The 18191-nt window shown below is 52.4% G+C and overlaps 2 protein-coding genes across 2 annotated transcripts; one reads left to right on the top strand and one right to left on the bottom strand.

The window, feature by feature from the left end:
• Nucleotides 1-5483, bottom strand: METTL23 (methyltransferase like 23). The gene is made up of 5 exons (XM_007959849.2): nt 5406-5483; nt 1655-1759; nt 491-728; nt 332-416; nt 1-175 (listed from the first exon to the last, which is right to left on the bottom strand). The coding sequence occupies exons 2-5, from the start codon at nt 1736-1738 to the stop codon at nt 1-3; spliced, it is 582 nt and encodes a 193-aa protein (XP_007958040.1). The 5' UTR covers nt 1739-1759; nt 5406-5483.
• A 679-nt stretch (nt 5484-6162) lies between these two features.
• JMJD6 (jumonji domain containing 6, arginine demethylase and lysine hydroxylase) lies at nt 6163-13686 on the top strand. Its single transcript, XM_007959618.2, has 7 exons — nt 6163-6291; nt 6782-7170; nt 8148-8434; nt 9594-9729; nt 10996-11134; nt 12284-12411; nt 13650-13686. Exons 1-7 carry the CDS (start codon nt 6163-6165, stop codon nt 13684-13686), a joined length of 1245 nt encoding a protein of 414 aa, XP_007957809.1.
• Nucleotides 13687-18191: the final 4505 nt, after the last annotated feature.

Genomic DNA, 18191 nt, shown 5'->3' on the forward strand with positions numbered 1-18191 from the left:
TCATAGATGTAAGAGGCTGCCCTTTGCAGAGGAGATGATCAGCATTTCAACAGTATGTCTTCCTGGAAGGGCAGATTCTGCTATCTCTTCCTTGTCTGCACCAAAAGACTCGAGAGGAATGTGGACGCATTTCATATCCCACTTGTAGAGCAAAGCCTCAAGTGACCAGTCAGCACTAAAAAAACAATAATAATAAATTGTTTTAAAAGTTTTACATTTCCTGTTTTTCTTCAGATAGCCTATTACATTTTCCCTTAAACTAAGTGCAGAGATGGTAAGGCCCAAGTTTTGAAACAAAGCTGAGAGTAAACCCAGGGTCTTTCAGGCTCACCTCCTAACCTGGTAAGTGGACCATAACTGGACCTTTGGATTCTTCTCCATCAAAAAGTACACTGTTGTTAAAATGTCTTCAAAGTCTGGAGAGAGAGGACTATTTAATAGATTGTCACTTCAGAGCCCTCCCAAGTTTATGATTGAACAAAAGATTTACCTTCCGGTTCAAAAAATACATCAGATGCAAGAATAATATCTTGAGGTGGTAGAGCCAGAAGACTAGGAGATACATGGCCCCATGTTAGCCCCACAACTTGGACCTGGGGCAAGTTATTCATTTGGCAGCTTTGCTGACAGACTGTGAGACAATGAGGTAGTTCTGAGTTGTCTGTCAGTGTGACTTTAGCACCACATTTTGCAGCCAAGACTCCTGGAAGGCTCACTCCAGCTCCTATCTGAAAAAGATGGCATCGCAGAGGTACATGTAGATCTGCAAAGACTTGATCTTAGTTTCACAGCATTCCATCCTTGAATCTTTGACAAGTACCTGGCTGGTGTATTAGTATATGCTCGGGCTTGTCACACCTCTAATAATTGTGTGCACTGTAATAAAACACTACCAAGGAAGTTTAAACTTTAAACATACTATGACAAACTTGGATTTAAAAGACCTAAATTGAACATAATGTGGTGGTTTGTTACTGGGTAACCAGGTACCCACTTTAATTGCTTTTCTGTGGCACAGCTTTTGATGAAAGATTATCTCCAGGACAGCCTTGAAAGTGTAAGCCACTTGTCAACGTGCTAAAGGTGTGGGTTTTTTCCCAAAGGCCTGACATAAGCATTGCTTACACACATGCCTTGGAATTGAAATTTATTTACCATTTGAGATAGTGAATTTGAAATAACTTCAGTATCCCAGGTTGTATCTTCTGTGGCAAGATAGCCTTTCAGATACCTGAATCAAAAATGAAGCACTAACTTGTATTGACTGAAACACAAGCTTACAGTTAATAACATGGGTGAGTTTCTAATTGGTTAGTTTTGGGGTTTTAAAGCGCCAAAAATCACCTGCTTTTACAATTCTGAAAAAAATTTGAAGCCTGCAACTGTCTGGAGCCCAATGGAACCGTGAGAAAGGAGCTTGGGCAACATTTTTTAATACTTTAAAAATGTAAGAATAAACACTCTTAGTTCACAGGCTTTATACACTAACCTAAACCAAGACCTAATTTAGAAGACAGACTTTTGTTTTTGAACAACAAAAAAAAAACTTGTTTTTTGAAGACAGATTATGTTTGTTTCATACAAACCAGTCACAAGCGTATGGACACAAATCTGACACAGGCTAAGATGTGGCAACTTGCAGGACCGTTCTTACCTCTACCACTGCTCTTCCCGGCAGGGACCTTCTGTGAAACCACAGGTACTGGGCCAGGACCACAGCACAGGGCCAAACATACATTCCATACTGGGTATGCAGGACCTGTGAAGGTAAGTTTATTTGCCATAAACATCTACTAGAAGTTGGACTATTTACACAGCATTTATGAGAGCACCGAACACCAGCATCTTACAAAAATGGCGGTCCCTCATCCCAGTTAATTGGCCTAATTGAGGCATACCGCATTTTATTGTGCTTCACAGATACCGTTTGTTACAAATTGAAGGTTTGTGGTAACCCTGGGTCAAACAAGTCTGTTGGTGTCCTTTTTCCAACAGGGATCTTAAAAGTTTGCAAAAGCCATCCAAGGCACAAATCGTCTCTGTCTTTACCTGGACCAACAGAAGGAGTCAGGAAAAGGGAGAGGATATGGAATGTGGGGTTCATTCTCTCCATAAACAACTGCCTCACTTGCCATGAGACCAGAAGAACTAGGTAGTACCCAGCTACCATTACTGAACACTTTGATCAAAGACCCCAAAGAATCCTGATCAAAAGGGGGAAACTGCAGAACACAATTTAAAATTCTCATGGAATCTAGACTTTCTGGAGTCATAGAGCTAGACAAACTTTTGACACCACTGCTCTGAGACAATCTTTAAAACTTAAACCAAAAATATCTCCTGAAGTCTTAAAACCAAACAGTAGCTTAACTGGTTAAAAAAAAAAAAAAGTCTCCCTTGAGCATTACGCTCTCTTAAGGTCTGTATGGGACCAAATCAACAAAAGTGACTCGAAATACTGGACACTTAGGGAGCAGTGAGTTTGTTAATGGGGGAGGAACAACTCTGAACAGGAGAGTGAAAATGGGTGCACAACAGTAAAAAGGTAATGTCACTGAATTAATACGTGTAGAAATGGCTGAATTGGTGTGTTTTGCTGTGTATATTCTCAACAACTTAACATTTTAAAGCAGGAAGAGAAAAAGCAGTCCCTGTTCTCTAGTTCTTCACAGCCTACAGAGCGATAACTGCGTAAGGGCTGTTCATACTCATTCCACAAGCATTTCTCTCATGCCCAAGTATCAGGCACTATTCTAGGCTGGGAATGTAGCTGTGAGAGACAAGGTCCCCGTCCTCACGAAGCATGTATCATATTGGGGAGAAACCTGCAACGATATGAGGTCATTTTGCTTAGCGATAAATGCTACAAACAAAACACTGTGATGTAAGAGAGGAAGTAGTCCGGGGTAGCCAAGACGGACAAGCGCTTGGCTGTAAACTAACTGAAAGGTTGGGAGCTTGAGACCAACCAGAGGCACCATGGAACAAAGGCCTGGTGACCTGCTTCCAAAAGATCACAGCCGCTGAAAACCGGAGAAGCATCCTACAATTCCACTGTTCAAAGAGAACAGAGCTTCCAGAAAGATCCGTCGGGAGTCGGTGGCCACAGCCTGGAAAGCCCTGGTGAAACAGGCCGGGGTGGGGCTGGAGGCAGGGTATGCGTGCAAATGGAGGTCAGAAGGGGTGGCCAGACCTTGGGAGGGTTTGCAGGCTATGGTAGGTAATAAGTTTAGATTGTACTTGTTAAGTGCAATAAGATCATATAACTTGATGTGCTAGCGGGTCTAGGAAACTTCTCAGGGGAGGTCTGAATAGAGCTGAATCCTGAAGCTACACAGAAACGTAGGAAGCCTTTGGAGGGAATGCAATCATCACAGCGTGGGATTCAGGGAGCCCTGTCACACAGCTCACACTTCCGCACTGAGCTGCGGGGCTTCAGACTCCAGACCTGTCACTGACTAGCTGCATGACCTTGCACAAGACCTACCCCTGTGCCTTTCCTCAACAGCACAATGCCGTCACACAGGGTGACTGGAAGATCAAATGCAAACCACTTAGAACAGTGCCAGGAACAGAGTCCAGGATTACCAAACGGAAAAATTGCAAGCCTTTTCATCATCTGGAGCAAAGGGTGCCCCTGGTGGGGTGGTAGGAAAGGAGGGTGAAGAAGTGAAAATATCAAAGGTGAAGGGCGGGCTTCATTATGCTGTCCCAAGGGAGGATCGAAACATAATCCTTCAATCCTCTCAACAGAACCATGACTGCCCAAAACATGCTGTTTTAAGTGTAGGCACAGTGTGAACAACAACAAGCGCACCTGTCCTGCTGGGGCTTCCATTCTAGTGGATTTCCCCAGCACAGCAATGAACAGCGGACGAGTGCCGCTGATCTGGGTGTAAAGAAAAGGGGCTCTAGTCTCACAAGGAGTCTCTTCGCCGCTAAATCCAGGAAGTAATCCAAAAGGGCATTTCAACAGTAAAAGCGTTTTGAGACTCAGAAACGATTCCACTTCAATTTTGAACTTGTCAAGCCGTTTTTTTCACATGGAAATGGGGCTAACACCTGTTCCTCCACAGGCTGCTGAAGTAATCAAATGAAATGCTGGAAAATGAAAGTGCTTTGAAAAAACAAACGAACAAAAAACCCCAAATGCACTGCTGCAGAGTGGGATCCTACTAATAGCAACCCCTCCTTGGATTTCCGAGGCGGTATCACTACAGAAGTAGATCGCCCCCCCTTCCTTCCAAAGAGTGGCTTCTTGTCGGCAGTATCACTACGGAAGTAGATTGCCCAACCTTCCTTCCGAGGAGTGGCTGGTGGGTTTGAACCGCCAGCCATCTGGTTAGCAGGCAAGTGTCTTAGCCACTATGCTACCAGAGCTCCCAAAGAGTGGCTAGAAGGTTACTATTATTAGCGAGGATCTCTGGTGGCCTAGTGGTTAAAGCACTGGGCTGCTAACCAGAAAGTCGGTGGTTCCAACCCACCAGCCGTTCTGCAGGAGAAAGATGAGGCACTCTCCTTCCCCAACGATTTAGTCTGGAAAACCCTGTGGGGGCAGTTCGCTATGAGTTGGGATCTGTTGTTGTTGTTATGTGCTGTCGAGTCAAACCGGACTCATAGCGAGTCCTCCTTGGGTTTCCAAGGCAGTATCACTACGGAAGTAGGATTGCCCAACCTTCCTTCCGAGGAGTGGCTGGTGGGTTTGAACTGCCAGCTGTCTGGTGAGCAGGCAAGTGTCTTAGCCACTATGCTACCAGAGCTCCCTGAGTTGGGATCTACTGGATGGCAATTGTTGTTATGTGCCGTGGAGTCAGACCTGACTCACAGCGACCCCCCCCCCTGGGTTTCCGAGGAAGTATAACTGTGGGAGGAAGTATCACTGTGGAAGTAGACTGCCCAACCTTCTGAGGAGTGGCTGGTGGGTTTGAACCGCCGGCTTTCTGGTTTGCAGTCAAGTGCCTTGGGCACTATGCTACCAGAGATGGCAGTAGGGTGGGATCTGGGATTATTAGAGTAAATTCTATGGCAGCTCTGAGCTCAAAGTAGTGAACTGGAATCCCCGGTCTTAAAACTCATACAAAAGTGACAGAGAAAGCTGAATTAGGAAGCTCTTCAACAAGATCAAACAAAACGTTAGCTGTCAAGAACGCCAATTCCTTGGCAGAAAACACTCGGTGTGGAGAGCCCCCTTCCTGGCAGGATTCCCAAATTTCTTCCTGAAAGACATTTAACCTACCAAGAGGCAGATCTAGCAAACTTTTCTGCTCTGCTGTCAAATCTAACGAAGAAAACTGACGCAGCTGAGGGTCCCCTCCCCAACCATCCTTATTAATTACTCCCGCCACGTCAGCTCAGAACCGCTCCTGCCCTCGGCGCCACCAGCCCGCGGGTGCCGTGGCACGCACCTGCGGGACGTGAACCTCCAGCACGGCCCCCTCGGTTCCTGGGCCCGGCTCCTCCGAGAACCGAAAGCGCTGAGCCCGGACCACATGCCCTTGGAAGCCTCGCTCCCTGAGAGAGGCGTCGCTGGCAGACCCCGAGGCCACAGGCAGCAGCGGAGGGCGCGGGACCGCCAGGCTGCGTGCGCCGGTTCTCGGGGATTCGCGTGGAGCCGCCACGTCGGCGCCACGTGACCCTCCACGGCCCCAGCCTGCTGATACGACTCGGCGGCAAGAAGAAAAGCCTCACGTGAGCGACGTGCAAAGGCCGCGCGAAGAACCAACCCGAAGCAAACAGACTGACACAAGCAAAAAGAGCGCGGAGCAATGGACTTGGCCGGAAACTGAGGCGGAGGGAGCAGTGGCCGGAATTGACGCACACCGGAAGCGATCTCTGGGAGGGCGTGGCGCCTCGTTCGCCTTGACTTTCCCAAGATGGCGGAGACCCGATGTGGCTGAGGGAGGCCCTGCAGGAGCGGAGGCCAATGGATGGCCGAGACAGGCTCGGAGGCGGGGAAGACGGCGCTGCACGCCCAACCCGAGGCTGGGGAGGTGGTTAGGGAGTGAATTTTCTGGAAGGCGACTTTAAAGGCGCCAGGCCAGCGCGAAGGGCATTTGGGGGCCGGCACCTCCGCCCAGGCTGGCGGGAGGGGGGGGTGCGCCTTGGTGGCAGGAAGCGAGCTGCGCCCGAGGCCGTCGCGGAGCCAGCTGGTGACCGCGCAGGATGAACCACAAGAGCAAGAAGCGGATTCGCGAGGCCAAGCGGAGTGCGCGGCCGGAACTGAAGGACTCGCTGGACTGGACCCGGCACAATTACTACGAGAGCTTCCCGCTGAACCCGGCGGCCGTGGCGGTGAGTGGGCCGGGCACGCAGGGCCGTGCGTGGGCATCTCAGGCGGCCGCGCACTTTCCTGGGGCCCGCCCCGGGCGCAGCGCCTCGGTGCGCGGAGGGGCTCACCTGCGCCCCGCCGAGTCGGGCAGACCGGAGTCCCAGACTCCTTCCTCCATGCCGCAGCCACTCGCCTGCCCGGGCAATCGGAATCTCAGGCTTTTGGCGCCTCCAGCACGACGCCAGTCGCCCCAGATGCCTTGGGGGGCGGAGCCCTAGGAGAGCTGGTTGGCACGGCTCAGGTGGGCGATTTCCCGAAGCCCCCCGCCCCTGGCGGGGTGTCTGGGTGCAACGTGCTTACACGCACGCGGCCCGCCAGCCCGCACCCCCGGGAGGAGCCGGAACTAGAATCTGGCTCGTTAGGTATGCCATTGCTATGGGCCACGGGGGACTCATAGGTCGGACTTGTTCCTTTTCGTTTTTTAACTGCTCAGGTCTTTTCTGATTCCCTCAGGATAACGTGGAAAGGGCTGACGCTCGACAGCTCTCAGTGGAAGAATTTGTAGAACGGTATGAGAAACCTTACAAGCCCGTGGTTCTGCTGAACGCCCAAGAGGGCTGGTCTGCCCAGGAGAAGTGGACTCTGGAGCGCCTCAAAAGGAAATACCGGAACCAGAAGTTCAAGTGTGGGGAGGATAACGACGGCTACTCCGTGAAGATGAAGATGAAGTACTACATCGAGTACATGGAGAGCACCAGGGACGACAGCCCCCTTTACATCTTCGACAGCAGCTACGGGGAACACCCTAAAAGGAGGAAACTTCTGGAAGACTACAAGGTGCCCAAATTTTTCACTGACGACCTGTTCCAGTATGCAGGGGAGAAGCGCAGGCCCCCTTACAGGTAAAGCACCCACCAGTTCTATGATGAAAATCTTACCTGGCGTAGCATGGGTTAGCCAACCTTTTGCCTTTCCTTGGTTTGTTAGTTCACTCAGCTAACCTTTTGCCCAGTGAGCAGTTCAGCATTGGCTGCACTTGAACTTGCCCTGGGGGCTACTGATGTCTGCCTGGATCCATCCACAGTTATTTCAGCGTTTCTGTCTACCACAATTGTGTAGTCTCTGAAAGAAAGTTAAAAAGATAACTGGTGTCTGCCCATTAACAGTCACAGTCGAATGGAAACGTGGATTTTGGTCTTTGTCAGAACATAGGTTGTGGGGCAGTCCGCCCTTTGTAACCTAATCTCGGCAGCTTCCAATCCCATCTCACCACTGCTCTGGAGTCTACCCTGCTTTGCCCGAGGAGTTGGCAAGGCAGATGCTACAGGTTCCAACCCAAGCCTAAAGGATGAGGACCCCAGTGATAAGGGGGCCCCCATGTTAAACTCTCGCTCAGCCCTGCAAGCTGTCAGTGTCTGTCGTCTTTGAAATAGTACCCTATTGGAAGCAGCCAACAGCCCAGAGGAATTGTAGGTCTTGGGGAGCTGAGGTGACTACCTTGGCATAGCACTTTACCCCACGCCCGCACTGCAGAAAAGTATCCACCTCCTTACAGCTTAGACTTGGGAGTCGGGAAGGAGGTGCAACACCAGATTGAGTGATAGTAGCACCTCATAGTGCTGTTAGGGAGGCTCAGTAAAGGAGAGGAAAACAGAAAGTAGCAGTATTGCCAACCCAGTGCCCAGAGTACAGACTTAACAGTTGATCTCCTTTCTCAAGCCCCTCATTCTCTCCTTAGGGTGCTTGGAAATGGTTCATGCTTCATATGATGCTTCTAGGGCCAAGGGATACAACACCGTTCACAAACTGAGAAGCTGCCACCTTGGGGGGGCGCAGCAGGTGTACGTGAGCCTCAAATCTTGCTGTGTCCGTCCTGCAGGTGGTTTGTGATGGGCCCGCCACGGTCCGGGACAGGCATCCACATCGACCCTCTAGGCACCAGTGCCTGGAACGCCTTAGTGCAGGGCCATAAGCGCTGGTGCCTGTTCCCTACCAGCACGCCCAGGGAGCTCATCAAGGTGACCCGCGAGGAGGGAGGGAACCAGCAAGACGAGGCGATCACCTGGTTTAATATCATTCATCCGCGGACTCAGCTTCCAACCTGGCCGCCCGAATTCAAACCGCTGGAAATTGTACAGAAACCCGGAGAGACTGTCTTTGTACCAGGTACACGTGAGCTGGAAGGAAGCCCAAGCTTTGACTTGAGTAGTTTTTTGTTTCAGAGCGGAGCCATAGACTTGAGTCACAGATTGCTTTGCATGCTGACTTTAGGTGATCTGACTTGGTGCCCATAGCTATGGAGCTGCGGGCCACCAGCAGTTAGGGGATTGTGGTCCATATTTACTGTAAAGTTATTGATGATCCTAGTAACCTTTATCCATAGAGGGTGCCTGCTGTCTGCTGTGAACACAGTGTCTCAGTAAACAGCGTAGCACTGAGTGGGCTGAGTCGGGAGTCTCCAGCAGATTCCGGCTCGTGGCACCCCCATGTGGGTCACAGTAGAACTGGGCTCCTTGCGGTTCTCAGTGGCTGAGGGTTCAGAAGTAGATGGCCAGACCTTTCTTCTGACACCTCTGGTATCAGAACCTCCATCCCTTCAGTTAGCAGGTCAGACCACCTAAACCCACTGCCACTGAGTCAACTCCAATTCATAGCAGCCCTTTAGGTCAGAGTGGAACTGTTCCAGAGGGTTTCCAAGGCCGTAAACCTTTACCAAGTAGACTGTCATCTTTCTCCTGTGGAGCAGCTGGTGGGTTTGAACTACTGACCTTGTGGTTAGCATCTCAATAGTTCAGAGCTCCACCAAGGGGCCCCCCAGGGACTCTGAGTTGTGGGGTGCCGTGGAGTGGATTCTGACTCAAGTGAGCCCTTGTAACAGCAGAACTCCCCGTGGTGTCTTCTTGGCTGTAATCGTCATGGGAGCAGATCTGCAGGTCTTCCTCCCACGGAGCCACTGGGCGAGTATCATTTAGCAGCCAGCTGCTTAACTGTTGTGCCACCAACGTTTACATGCTTACCTGTTGCCTTCGAGTTGGTTCCAACTCCTAGTGACTCTGGGACAAGTAGGAACTGTCCCATAGGGTATCCAAGACCGTAAAGACATCTTTATGGAAGCAGACTGCACATCGTTCTCCCGTGGAGCAGCTGGTGGGTGCAAACCACTGCACCTGGGGTGGAAGGCAGGGAGTCCCACCCGTGAAAGCCAGGCTTTAGCTTGACCTGATAAGCATATGAAAGCATTTAGGCAGAGTATCCCCCTCCTAGAACTTGCTGCCTTGTGTCTGGAACCAAACCCTGTTGAACGGTTTACTCTGTTGGCTTTCAGGAGGCTGGTGGCATGTTGTCCTCAACCTTGACACCACCATTGCCATCACACAGAACTTTGCCAGCAGCACCAACTTCCCTGTGGTATGGCACAAGACGGTAAGAGGGAGGCCAAAGTTATCCAGGAAGTGGTATAGGTGAGAGACTTTTTTTTTTCTCAGGTTTGCTTTGTTCCGTTTTCTACCCCTGAGGGGAAGACAAAGAGCCCAGTGGAGGAACGAGGGAACGAGTGCTGTTCCTAGAGGCGCCTGGGAAGAGCCGGGGCCACGCGGCCTCGTGGGTCGAGGAGCGGGCACACGGTCAGGGCTGATCTCAGGGTGTTTGCCAGCCTCAAGGAGGCCGGTTAGGACCCCGCATGTGTGAGCAAAGCCAGTCACGGAGCAGTCCTCCTTGGGCTTGGTTCTTTTCTTTTTTGTTTTTGCTTCCCGAAGCTGGCACTGGCAAAGGAAGCGGTTTGGTTTGGGTTTGGTATTGCTTATTTCTTTATCTTCCCCGGAAGCATTGTTCCTATTTGAACGTATTTCCTCAGTTCTTGTGAGTGAGGTGACTGCCCTGGAGACTTAGCTCCTCTGTTTATCCACAGAACAGATACAGCACGGGCAGCGGCAGTGCAAGCCACCCCCAGCCACCCCGTGCCACTGTGTCCCAACCCTGACCTGGAGGGACCAGCTGTCGGGGTAAGAGAGGGGTTCCAGCTTGCTCAGGGCTCAGCCTCCCTCCCTGCTGAGAGGGCCAGCAGGGGTGGTGGCTTCTGTTCCCCCACACTCGTGGCCCTCGGAGGCCCGCTCCTATGCTGCCGTGAAGGCCACTGTGCTGGGGTCACTGCACCAGCCTCGCCACTGATGCCAGTGGACACCAGCTTAGGTTCCAGAACGGGAGGGCTGCCCCTCAAAGTCCAGAGCAGTTTCATCTTTTGAGTTGGGGGTGGGTGTCTCTGTTATTTAACACCTTGTGTTTTTACAAACTTAATTTTTTCTGCTCTTACAAATGGAATTGAACCAAACCTGACTCCAGTGATCAAGTGCTGTGTTGTGGAGAGGAAAGGGTTTTTGTTTTTTAAGTCTAAGAAGGGTTTAGAAAGGAAACTAGGAGAGGGGGCTTGTCTTTTTGGGGGAGTGGGGGGAGATGTAAGACAATCTCAAGCACCTTAAGTTGGTGGGCAGTGCGTCGACTCCTCTGGGCAGCTGCGGGCGGCAGCGTCCTGTCGCCCTCCGAGAAGAGCACATTGGAGGTTCTGGTGCCCGGCCTGTGGCCGGGTGTCCTCGCCACCATCCAGGAACCCTTCTGCGGGTGCACCTGCACTCCTGGGTGTTTGTAAGAGACGCAGCCTCACCTCTGCGTCTCAGTCGCTGTGTGTGGCACCACGTGCGGCACACGCTGAGGGCAGCCGCCTTGTCTCTCAGGATCTTGAAGCAGGAGCACCCCGAGCTGGCAGCCCTGGCGGACTCTGTTGACCTGCAGGAATCCACGGGGATCGCCTCCGACAGCTCCAGCGACTCTTCCAGCTCGTCCAGCTCTAGCTCGTCCGATTCAGACTCCGAGGTGAGGCCCGCCCGCCGCCGGCTCCCGGCAGCACATGCCAGTGAGAACCCAGGTAGATGGACAGGAGCGTCGCCTCACTCCCTTCCAAAATCTGCCCTGCTGCCCTGGCTGCGGGTGCAGCTTGCCGCCCTGAGCTTCACTCGTCTGTGTTAATCGTGACCATAACATGGAGCTCTGAGGGGCGTTTGGGGCTTTCTAAGTCAGTGGCCCACGTTCACACAGCTAGCAAATAGTGGTGTCAGGATTCAGACTCACATAGACCAAAGCCCGTGTGAGGAGTCTTCCCCACGCATGGAAAACTCCCAGCTGCAGAGCACAGCATATCCGGGACTTGTTCTCAGCTCACACGGTGCCGGGCAGGAAGGTCCTGTGCCTTTAGCAAATGAAACTCCCATCACTTGCTTTACAGGGAGAAGCTCTGGGGGTGCGGTGCCTAAGGCATTTGGCAGCTAACAGAAATTCAGCGGTTCAGACCCACTAGCCGTTCTGCAGAGGGAAGATGGGGCAATCTACTTCCATAAGGATTTACAACATCGGAAACCCAACGGGTTGCTATGAGTCAGAATCAACTCGATGGCAGCAAGTTGGGTTTTTGTTTTGACTTTACATGACCTAATTTATTCTCTTTTCGGGAGTGTATTTTATGAGTTTGAAGTACTGTGCTTACTTACTTTGGCATATTTCGCGCTATGTTGGTGCAGTGAGATTCCGTGATGCGGACTGTAAAATATTGTAAGAATTGTTGGGGGCCATTGAGTCAGTTCCAGTGCATATCCACCCCATGTGATGATAGGACTATCCTATAGGAACTCAAAGGCTGTCATCTTTACAGGAGCAAATGGCTACATCTTTCTCCCATGGAGCGGCTGGTGGGTTTGAACCACTGACCTTTGAATTAGCAGCTATGCTTAACCACTGCACCAGTGGGGCTCCTTATTTTAAGAACAGGTGTTCTGATTTCAAACGATTAACTCACTAGAGAATAACAGTATCTGAGGGCTGGTTGCAACTCTCAAGGGACCAGCGTCATCAGTTGGTGGCGAGTCAGACTCAGGGTTACTGTAAATGACGGCTTTGCTCCTGCAGTCAGAGGTTGGCTTGATGAAGTGGGCTGTGCCTGGCTGACTTGTCTTTCTCCCCCACGTGCAGTGTGAGTCGGGGTCCGAGGGTGACGGGATGGCGCACCGCAGAAAGAAGAGGAGGACGTGTGGCATGATGGGGAACGGGGACACCACCTCCCAGGACGACTGTGTGAGCAAAGAGCGCAGCTCCTCCAGGTGACCATGCACGGCTGCCGTCTGTGCGGAAGGACGCGCGCAGAGAGGGGAGGGCCCAGGGAGGCAGCCTGTTGGAGCCTGCTGCCAAGGGGAAGGCCCACCAGAGCCAGAGGACAAGCACACTCTTGGGATGTGACCGCATGGGTGAGCAGGAGCTCTCCCTGCGGCCGGTGCAGATTAACGTGGCTTGTTTTACACGTAAAGGCGAGGATCTGTGTGGATGGTGCCAAGGAAACCCTTTACGTTATTTAATAAAAATTGAATGCGTTTTAGATCTTTGAAATTTCTTTTCCTTTGAGGACATCAGAACCTCCCCTTGCTGCTCTTCTCCCTGTTGTGGTCTTTGGCGCTATAACAGTTACAGCAGCAAAGAAAAAACACAGGAAGCCACCCGCATCTCCTGAACGGCTGAGGCCTGGCCTCTTGCTCGTCCTCCCGAGTGACCGTTGCTGCCGTGTGCTGAGTGGCTTCAGCCGAGCGGCCAGCACCAGAGCTCCCAGGTGGCTGGTGAAATCGCAGCTCCTCATCATGGCTGCAACTTTTTAAAAAAAAAGATTGGATCTTAGTCAAACCAGTTAAGGGAATCTGGACGCACCTGTCCTGGTGCTGGGCACGTGATGGGCTCAGAGGCCAGGTCTGCACTCTTTAAACCCCTAGGGCCTTTTTGCCATGCCAGTCGAAGCGACTCCAGTGTCAGCAGTTGAGATTATGGGATGATAGTCATTGACACGGATGTTGGTAGGACCCTGCGTGTCCAGCTCCCCTCACTGCTGCTGGTCACATTCCTGTTGTCTCTGATCAGCTGGGTGTTTTCTTAAATGTGTTACGAAAGGTTAGGACACTCAGTCCTGCCTGTCTTTGTCTCATTCTCTGTGGTCTGGGAGCATTGCACGGAGAGAGCCACCTGCCTTATTCCAGGGAGTTGATCAGCTGTGATGGGCTGTCTCGGCTCTGCTTGTCCTCTCTGCAGTCTTACTCAGATTCTTCTTCCAGCCTCTGGCTGCTTTGAGCTGCATAACATTGTCTCAGTTATTCTACAGTGGTTTCTATGATTTTGCATGTATATCTGCTCTTGACACGTGGCTGTAACTTATTAGAGAAATTTTTAAAGGAAGCCCTGCCATTACTTCAACACGGGGGTTTGGGGGTTGGCAGTCCTGCTTTTAACACTTTCCTTCTAGCTCTGCACACCTCTGCTGTCCACATGCTGATGACAGCACTTGTACTTTCCTTGGCAGGATTAGGGACACTTGCGGAAGCCGGGCTCACCCCTGAGCAAGTAAAGAGACTCCCCGAGGTGGCTCCGGTGTGCACTGGTGGCAGCCACCCAGCTCGGTTCCCACCTCTTCTGCTCCTACCTTCTTTGTCTTCTTTGAATTGGAAAATCCCTCTCTGATCCAAGCTCCTGTCTTCCGTCAAAGGCTGTTGTGACTGCTTGCTAAGACTAGATTACTAAGAAGCTGAAAAATGCGCCAAGCCCTGTGCAGCACTGAAGGCTGGCACAATGGTGGGTAAGAAGGCTCTGTACTGTCTCCCGTAAACCAAGCTGCCCGTCGGTGAGGCTGGAGGGGGCGATCCTTGCAGCGTCTCGTGGGACCTGTTAATGATGTTGACCTTGGTAAGGAGCATCAGTGGTCCCCAGGCGCAGTGCACACTAGCGAGACGTCGCAAGTGGTGAGCTGACAATGACTCGTGTGAACCGGGCACGTGTAAGTGCCGTGAGTGTGAGCTGCTCCACATGTCACCGTTCATCCAGAGACAAGTCCGATGACAGTACCCCGTCAGCCCTGCAGCCGCTGCCACCACTGCCCAGCACGATCTCTTGCCTGTTCTCCACCATCACAGGGAGCTATTCCAGGGCCATTGTTACGTGATGTGACTATTTTTTTGGCAGGAGGGTAATAACACATAGGGTTTTGTTTAAGTACAAAGTATGAAAATGGTGTTCAGTGTATCCCAGGACTTAAATTATAAGCGGGGTGTGGTTTGACGATGGCCCCCCGTTACCTTAAGTAGGAAGCACTCTGTCCGTCACAGTGCTTTGTTTGGCTTGATGACGTCAGGTGGGGCTCGTGTCACATAAAGGAAGTAACGCAGAGGCAGGCCCCCTAGTCTTTGGGGAGCTGTGTATACTACTAAGTAACCGGGGTGAACATTGGGGGTGACCTGCAGGTTCCATCTCTTGCCCTGTTGATTCACCTGCTTGCCTTAATCCATCCCTGAATTCAACTAAATTTAAATAATAAGGGGAGGCTTGTCAGTGATGTGACGGGGCAGGCAAGAAGTCCTATTCTGAGTCAGAACGGAGGGGCGGCCAGGTTGGAGCAGGCGCTCTCACTGTACCTTCTGGAAGAGTGCAGAGTTACCGTGGATGGGTTAGGATTGCATGGTGTCCTTCTCAGAGCCCCCGACGAGGTCTCTGGTCAGGAAGAGCCAGGCCTCGCTGTCCAGTGTTCAACGTGTTCTCATTTCTTGACCCCAGCTCGGCTCCAGGGGCCTGGGCCTGTTTTTGTTCAGTTTTCTTCCTCCTGAAGTGCCTGCCCAGGAGTGTGGCAGGGTTGGTGGGAGAAAGTGCTGCCACTTTCTTCAGGGTCAGCCCATCCCTCCACCTTCCAGGGGCACTGCCCCCTCCTCCCGGGAGACCCAGGGCGGGGTGAGGTGGGGTGGTACCTGCTGGGGTGTGAGGAGAGTGAACCCCGAGTATAGAAGCTAGGTGCTCACTGTCCGATTGATGTTCCTGCTTCTCCTTTCCAAAAGTTTCTTGTCGTTTTCAAAAAGCCACCCCCCCCTCCACGCCCAGGTATCAATACTGGGGATTTTGTTCCCCTTTTTTTCAGTTCTGTGCCAGCTTTTCCATTTCACACCAACCACTGTTCTCTAGACTTCAATTTAAACACACACACACACCAAGGCTCTTAGCCACCAGGGAGAGCGGTGGGACGTGTTTGCCAGCAGCTGGAACGTTGGAGAGAGGGTTTGAACCTGATAGTTAGCTACCCTGGTCTCTCTGCAAATGCGGTGATTCCTGTTTGAGTAGCAATATCCAGGATCAGGCCCAGCCCGTGTCCCAGGCCTGCAGGCACGTCTCCTGAAGCCCTGGGTAGCACAGGGCCCGTGCTACTGTTCATCTGTTGCCCCCAGTGAAGAACTGTGGAACCCATTTCATTTGTTCTAGCCCGGGCTAAGCGTTTGCTCCCCACCCCACTTCCTACCACCGTGGGCCAGCCGCTGAGAAGCAGGGCAGGGGAGAGGTGGGAACGAGTGTGAGAGTAGTGGATTAGTTAGAGAATAGGCACCACGGGACCCCTGTTCACACGCCCCTGCCCGAGTAGGGGCCACAGCAGTGAGGTGAAGGTTAAAACCACCAAAGACAATGGCTGATCTTCATAAGCGCTGGGTGTGGAGGAAAGGGTCTTGACCTAGTGACTACTGCTGGAGAGGAGCAGGCCAGGAGGGACATGAGTGGGGACCCAGGACAGCCAGGGCATCGGGAGGCCTGGGCCTTGGGGACAAGGGAGGTACCAGAGGCTTCACCATCAGCCTGGAGCATTTGTTCTGTGCATAGCTACCCCTGGGGAGTTCAGGATTCTGACAGGTTTCAGGTGGCACCTTTGAGGGGAGAGCCCTGAAAACATGTCATGACTCAGTCCTCGCCCCATGCTTGGAGCTGCCCGTTGAGTAATCCTTCACACATTCAATGATGTTTAGGTGCCAGGCTCTGTTCTAGGTGCTGGAGAGGCAGCGGTGAAAAGCCCTGGTCCCCGGCCCCCTGGGCTGACCTTTGACACAGGGCCGCTGACCTGTGCACGCCCATTTCCACAGCTGGACAGCAAGTCCTTGCCACGCGCAGGTTTCGTGGCGTTCCAGGAAAGAACGCAGCTGACACCATAGCTGTGTGTGCCCAGCAGCACGGGCCTCCCTGTCATTGGCCGGTGGTATTGAGATGAAGCGTCGGCCAGAAAGTTGCCAGGGGGGAGAAATGTATTGGGTGGTCGGCCTGGCTAGGATTTAGGGTTTGGGGAAGAGACAGGCTGGAGCAAGAGGCCTACAGTCAGTTCTGTGGAAAGTGGTGTCTTGGAGGTAGGCGTCTAAGGACGCACCTGTAGGTGTTTTCAGTTGCGTGTAGCATTTCCCTCGGTCCTTCCTGATGTGCATACCAAGTACTGCTGATGGGTCTGTGCTCGGTGGTTTCTCTTCCATGCGTCCCCGCCCTCGCCCATGTCAAGGTGTCATACTGATGTTACGTGATAGAGCCAAACCATACGAACCGTGTGCCCCGAGGTGTCGCTCTCGACTTTGCCTCAGTGTTGGGTCAGGCTTGAGTCCCCTGGTGCCCACTGATCTCCCAGGAGGAACAGTAGCCCTGGCCTGCTGCCTGCAGGTGGCAGATGCTGCCTACGGGCAGGACTGTCCCCTGAGCACTGGGCCTCCTGGAGGCAGCAGGGCCCTCTCGGCAGGCTCCGAGTTCTGCTCCCGTCTGCTGTGGGCCCTGCCGTGGAATGCCTGTACGTCTGCCATTTAACTGGTATTTTTAACTTTGCCTTGGATGAAACTTGTTCATCATTTTAAATAAAGCAACTTGATTTGGAGATGGGCTTTTTGCATTGCTTTGTCCTTGTTTCTTTTCATTCCTACTCAAAGTCTGTATAGTGCCATGAGCCCACTGCCATTGAGTCGATTCCAATTCATCGCAACCCTGCAGGACAGAGAACTGCCCTGGAGCATTTCCAAGGCGGAAATCTACAGAAGCGGACTGCTCGTCTTTCTCCCAGGGAGCCACCCACCTCCGGCTTAGCAGGCAAGTGCTTAACCACTGTGCCACCAGCTCTCCTTCGCCATGTAACGTGGGCCTGTGAAAACACGCTTGAAAGTAGTGGGAAAGGGCAAAATCAGCTCAAAACATTTTGCCCAAAAACCAGGAACCTGGCGCTGATGCCCATTGCCGTTTCCAGCAGCCACCACTAAATGGAAGTGGGGGCTCCCTCAGTGCCTTGTGATGGCAGGCGTCAGCTCTGTGCAGCGCGAGCCTTTTGTCCCTGCTCAGAAGGAGCCTGAGGGCACTAGACTTGTATTTAGAAAGAGGCATCGATCTTGCCTCTCAGCAGACGTTACAGGGCACCATAATTTTCCCAAAAAGGTATTAAATGCAAACGTGGGAGCCCCGGACTTTCAACGCTTGGCGTAGCGTGTGGTGGGACCTGACACTGCCTGCCCGGGGTGTATTCTTAATCACTAACGGGGTGCGAGCTGAACAGGGGTTCTCTTTACAAGGCACATATGTCAAGCCTAACACTAAAGCGACCGGGCACCGAAGGCTGGGAAGCACAACAGTAGACTAGCTTCAGTGCTCACGGTCCAGAACTGCAAAAAGGAAAGGTCCAGACAACAAAGGGTGTTGGCCCAGCACCCCCCAGGCTGAATTCCGGAAATGGGTCTTAGATCTGAGGGGGGAGTGTGTGACAGCTTGTGACTGCGGGAGCAGCCACCCTGGAGCAGGCCAGGTCCTGGGGACCCTCCTCAGTGGTGGGGCGTTGGCACCTCCGCTCTTGGCTCTTACTGTCTTACACAAGGCCTCGCTGGGCTCACCTGTTCCCAGACTAGTGTTTGCGTTTCCACAATTCTCTTAAAATCATCAAGAGACACAGATGACAACAGTCTAAGGTGGTTTTCCAGACAAGCCTGAGCTCAGAGCGCTGGGGCTGCCCCTTATCGGGCCTCCCCAGGGCGCCCCGGATCAGCCGCCGGGAAGGAGGGCGGGACGCGCGAGGGCTCCGCCCCGG

The sequence above is a fragment of the Orycteropus afer genome, unplaced genomic scaffold (genome assembly GCF_000298275.1).
Source record: "Orycteropus afer afer isolate SDZICR_OR568_19922 unplaced genomic scaffold, OryAfe1.0 scaffold00018, whole genome shotgun sequence".
NCBI lineage: Eukaryota > Metazoa > Chordata > Mammalia > Tubulidentata > Orycteropodidae > Orycteropus > Orycteropus afer.

Excerpts from the sequence above, each read along its gene's own strand:
- METTL23 (XM_007959849.2), bottom strand. The coding sequence starts at position 1,738 with ATGTATGTTTGGCCCTGTGCTGTGGTCCTGGCCCAGTACCTGTGGTTT. Across the intron at positions 729-1,654 it reads CGGGAAGAGCAGTGGTAGAG|ATAGGAGCTGGAGTGAGCCT; the intron begins GTAAGAACGGTC and ends CATCTTTTTCAG. Across the intron at positions 417-490 it reads TGTATTTTTTGAACCGGAAG|ACTTTGAAGACATTTTAACA; the intron begins GTAAATCTTTTG and ends CTCTCTCTCCAG.
- JMJD6 (XM_007959618.2), top strand. The coding sequence starts at position 6,163 with ATGAACCACAAGAGCAAGAAGCGGATTCGCGAGGCCAAGCGGAGTGCG. Across the intron at positions 7,171-8,147 it reads AAGCGCAGGCCCCCTTACAG|GTGGTTTGTGATGGGCCCGC; the intron begins GTAAAGCACCCA and ends TCCGTCCTGCAG. Across the intron at positions 11,135-12,283 it reads CGTCCGATTCAGACTCCGAG|TGTGAGTCGGGGTCCGAGGG; the intron begins GTGAGGCCCGCC and ends CCCCACGTGCAG.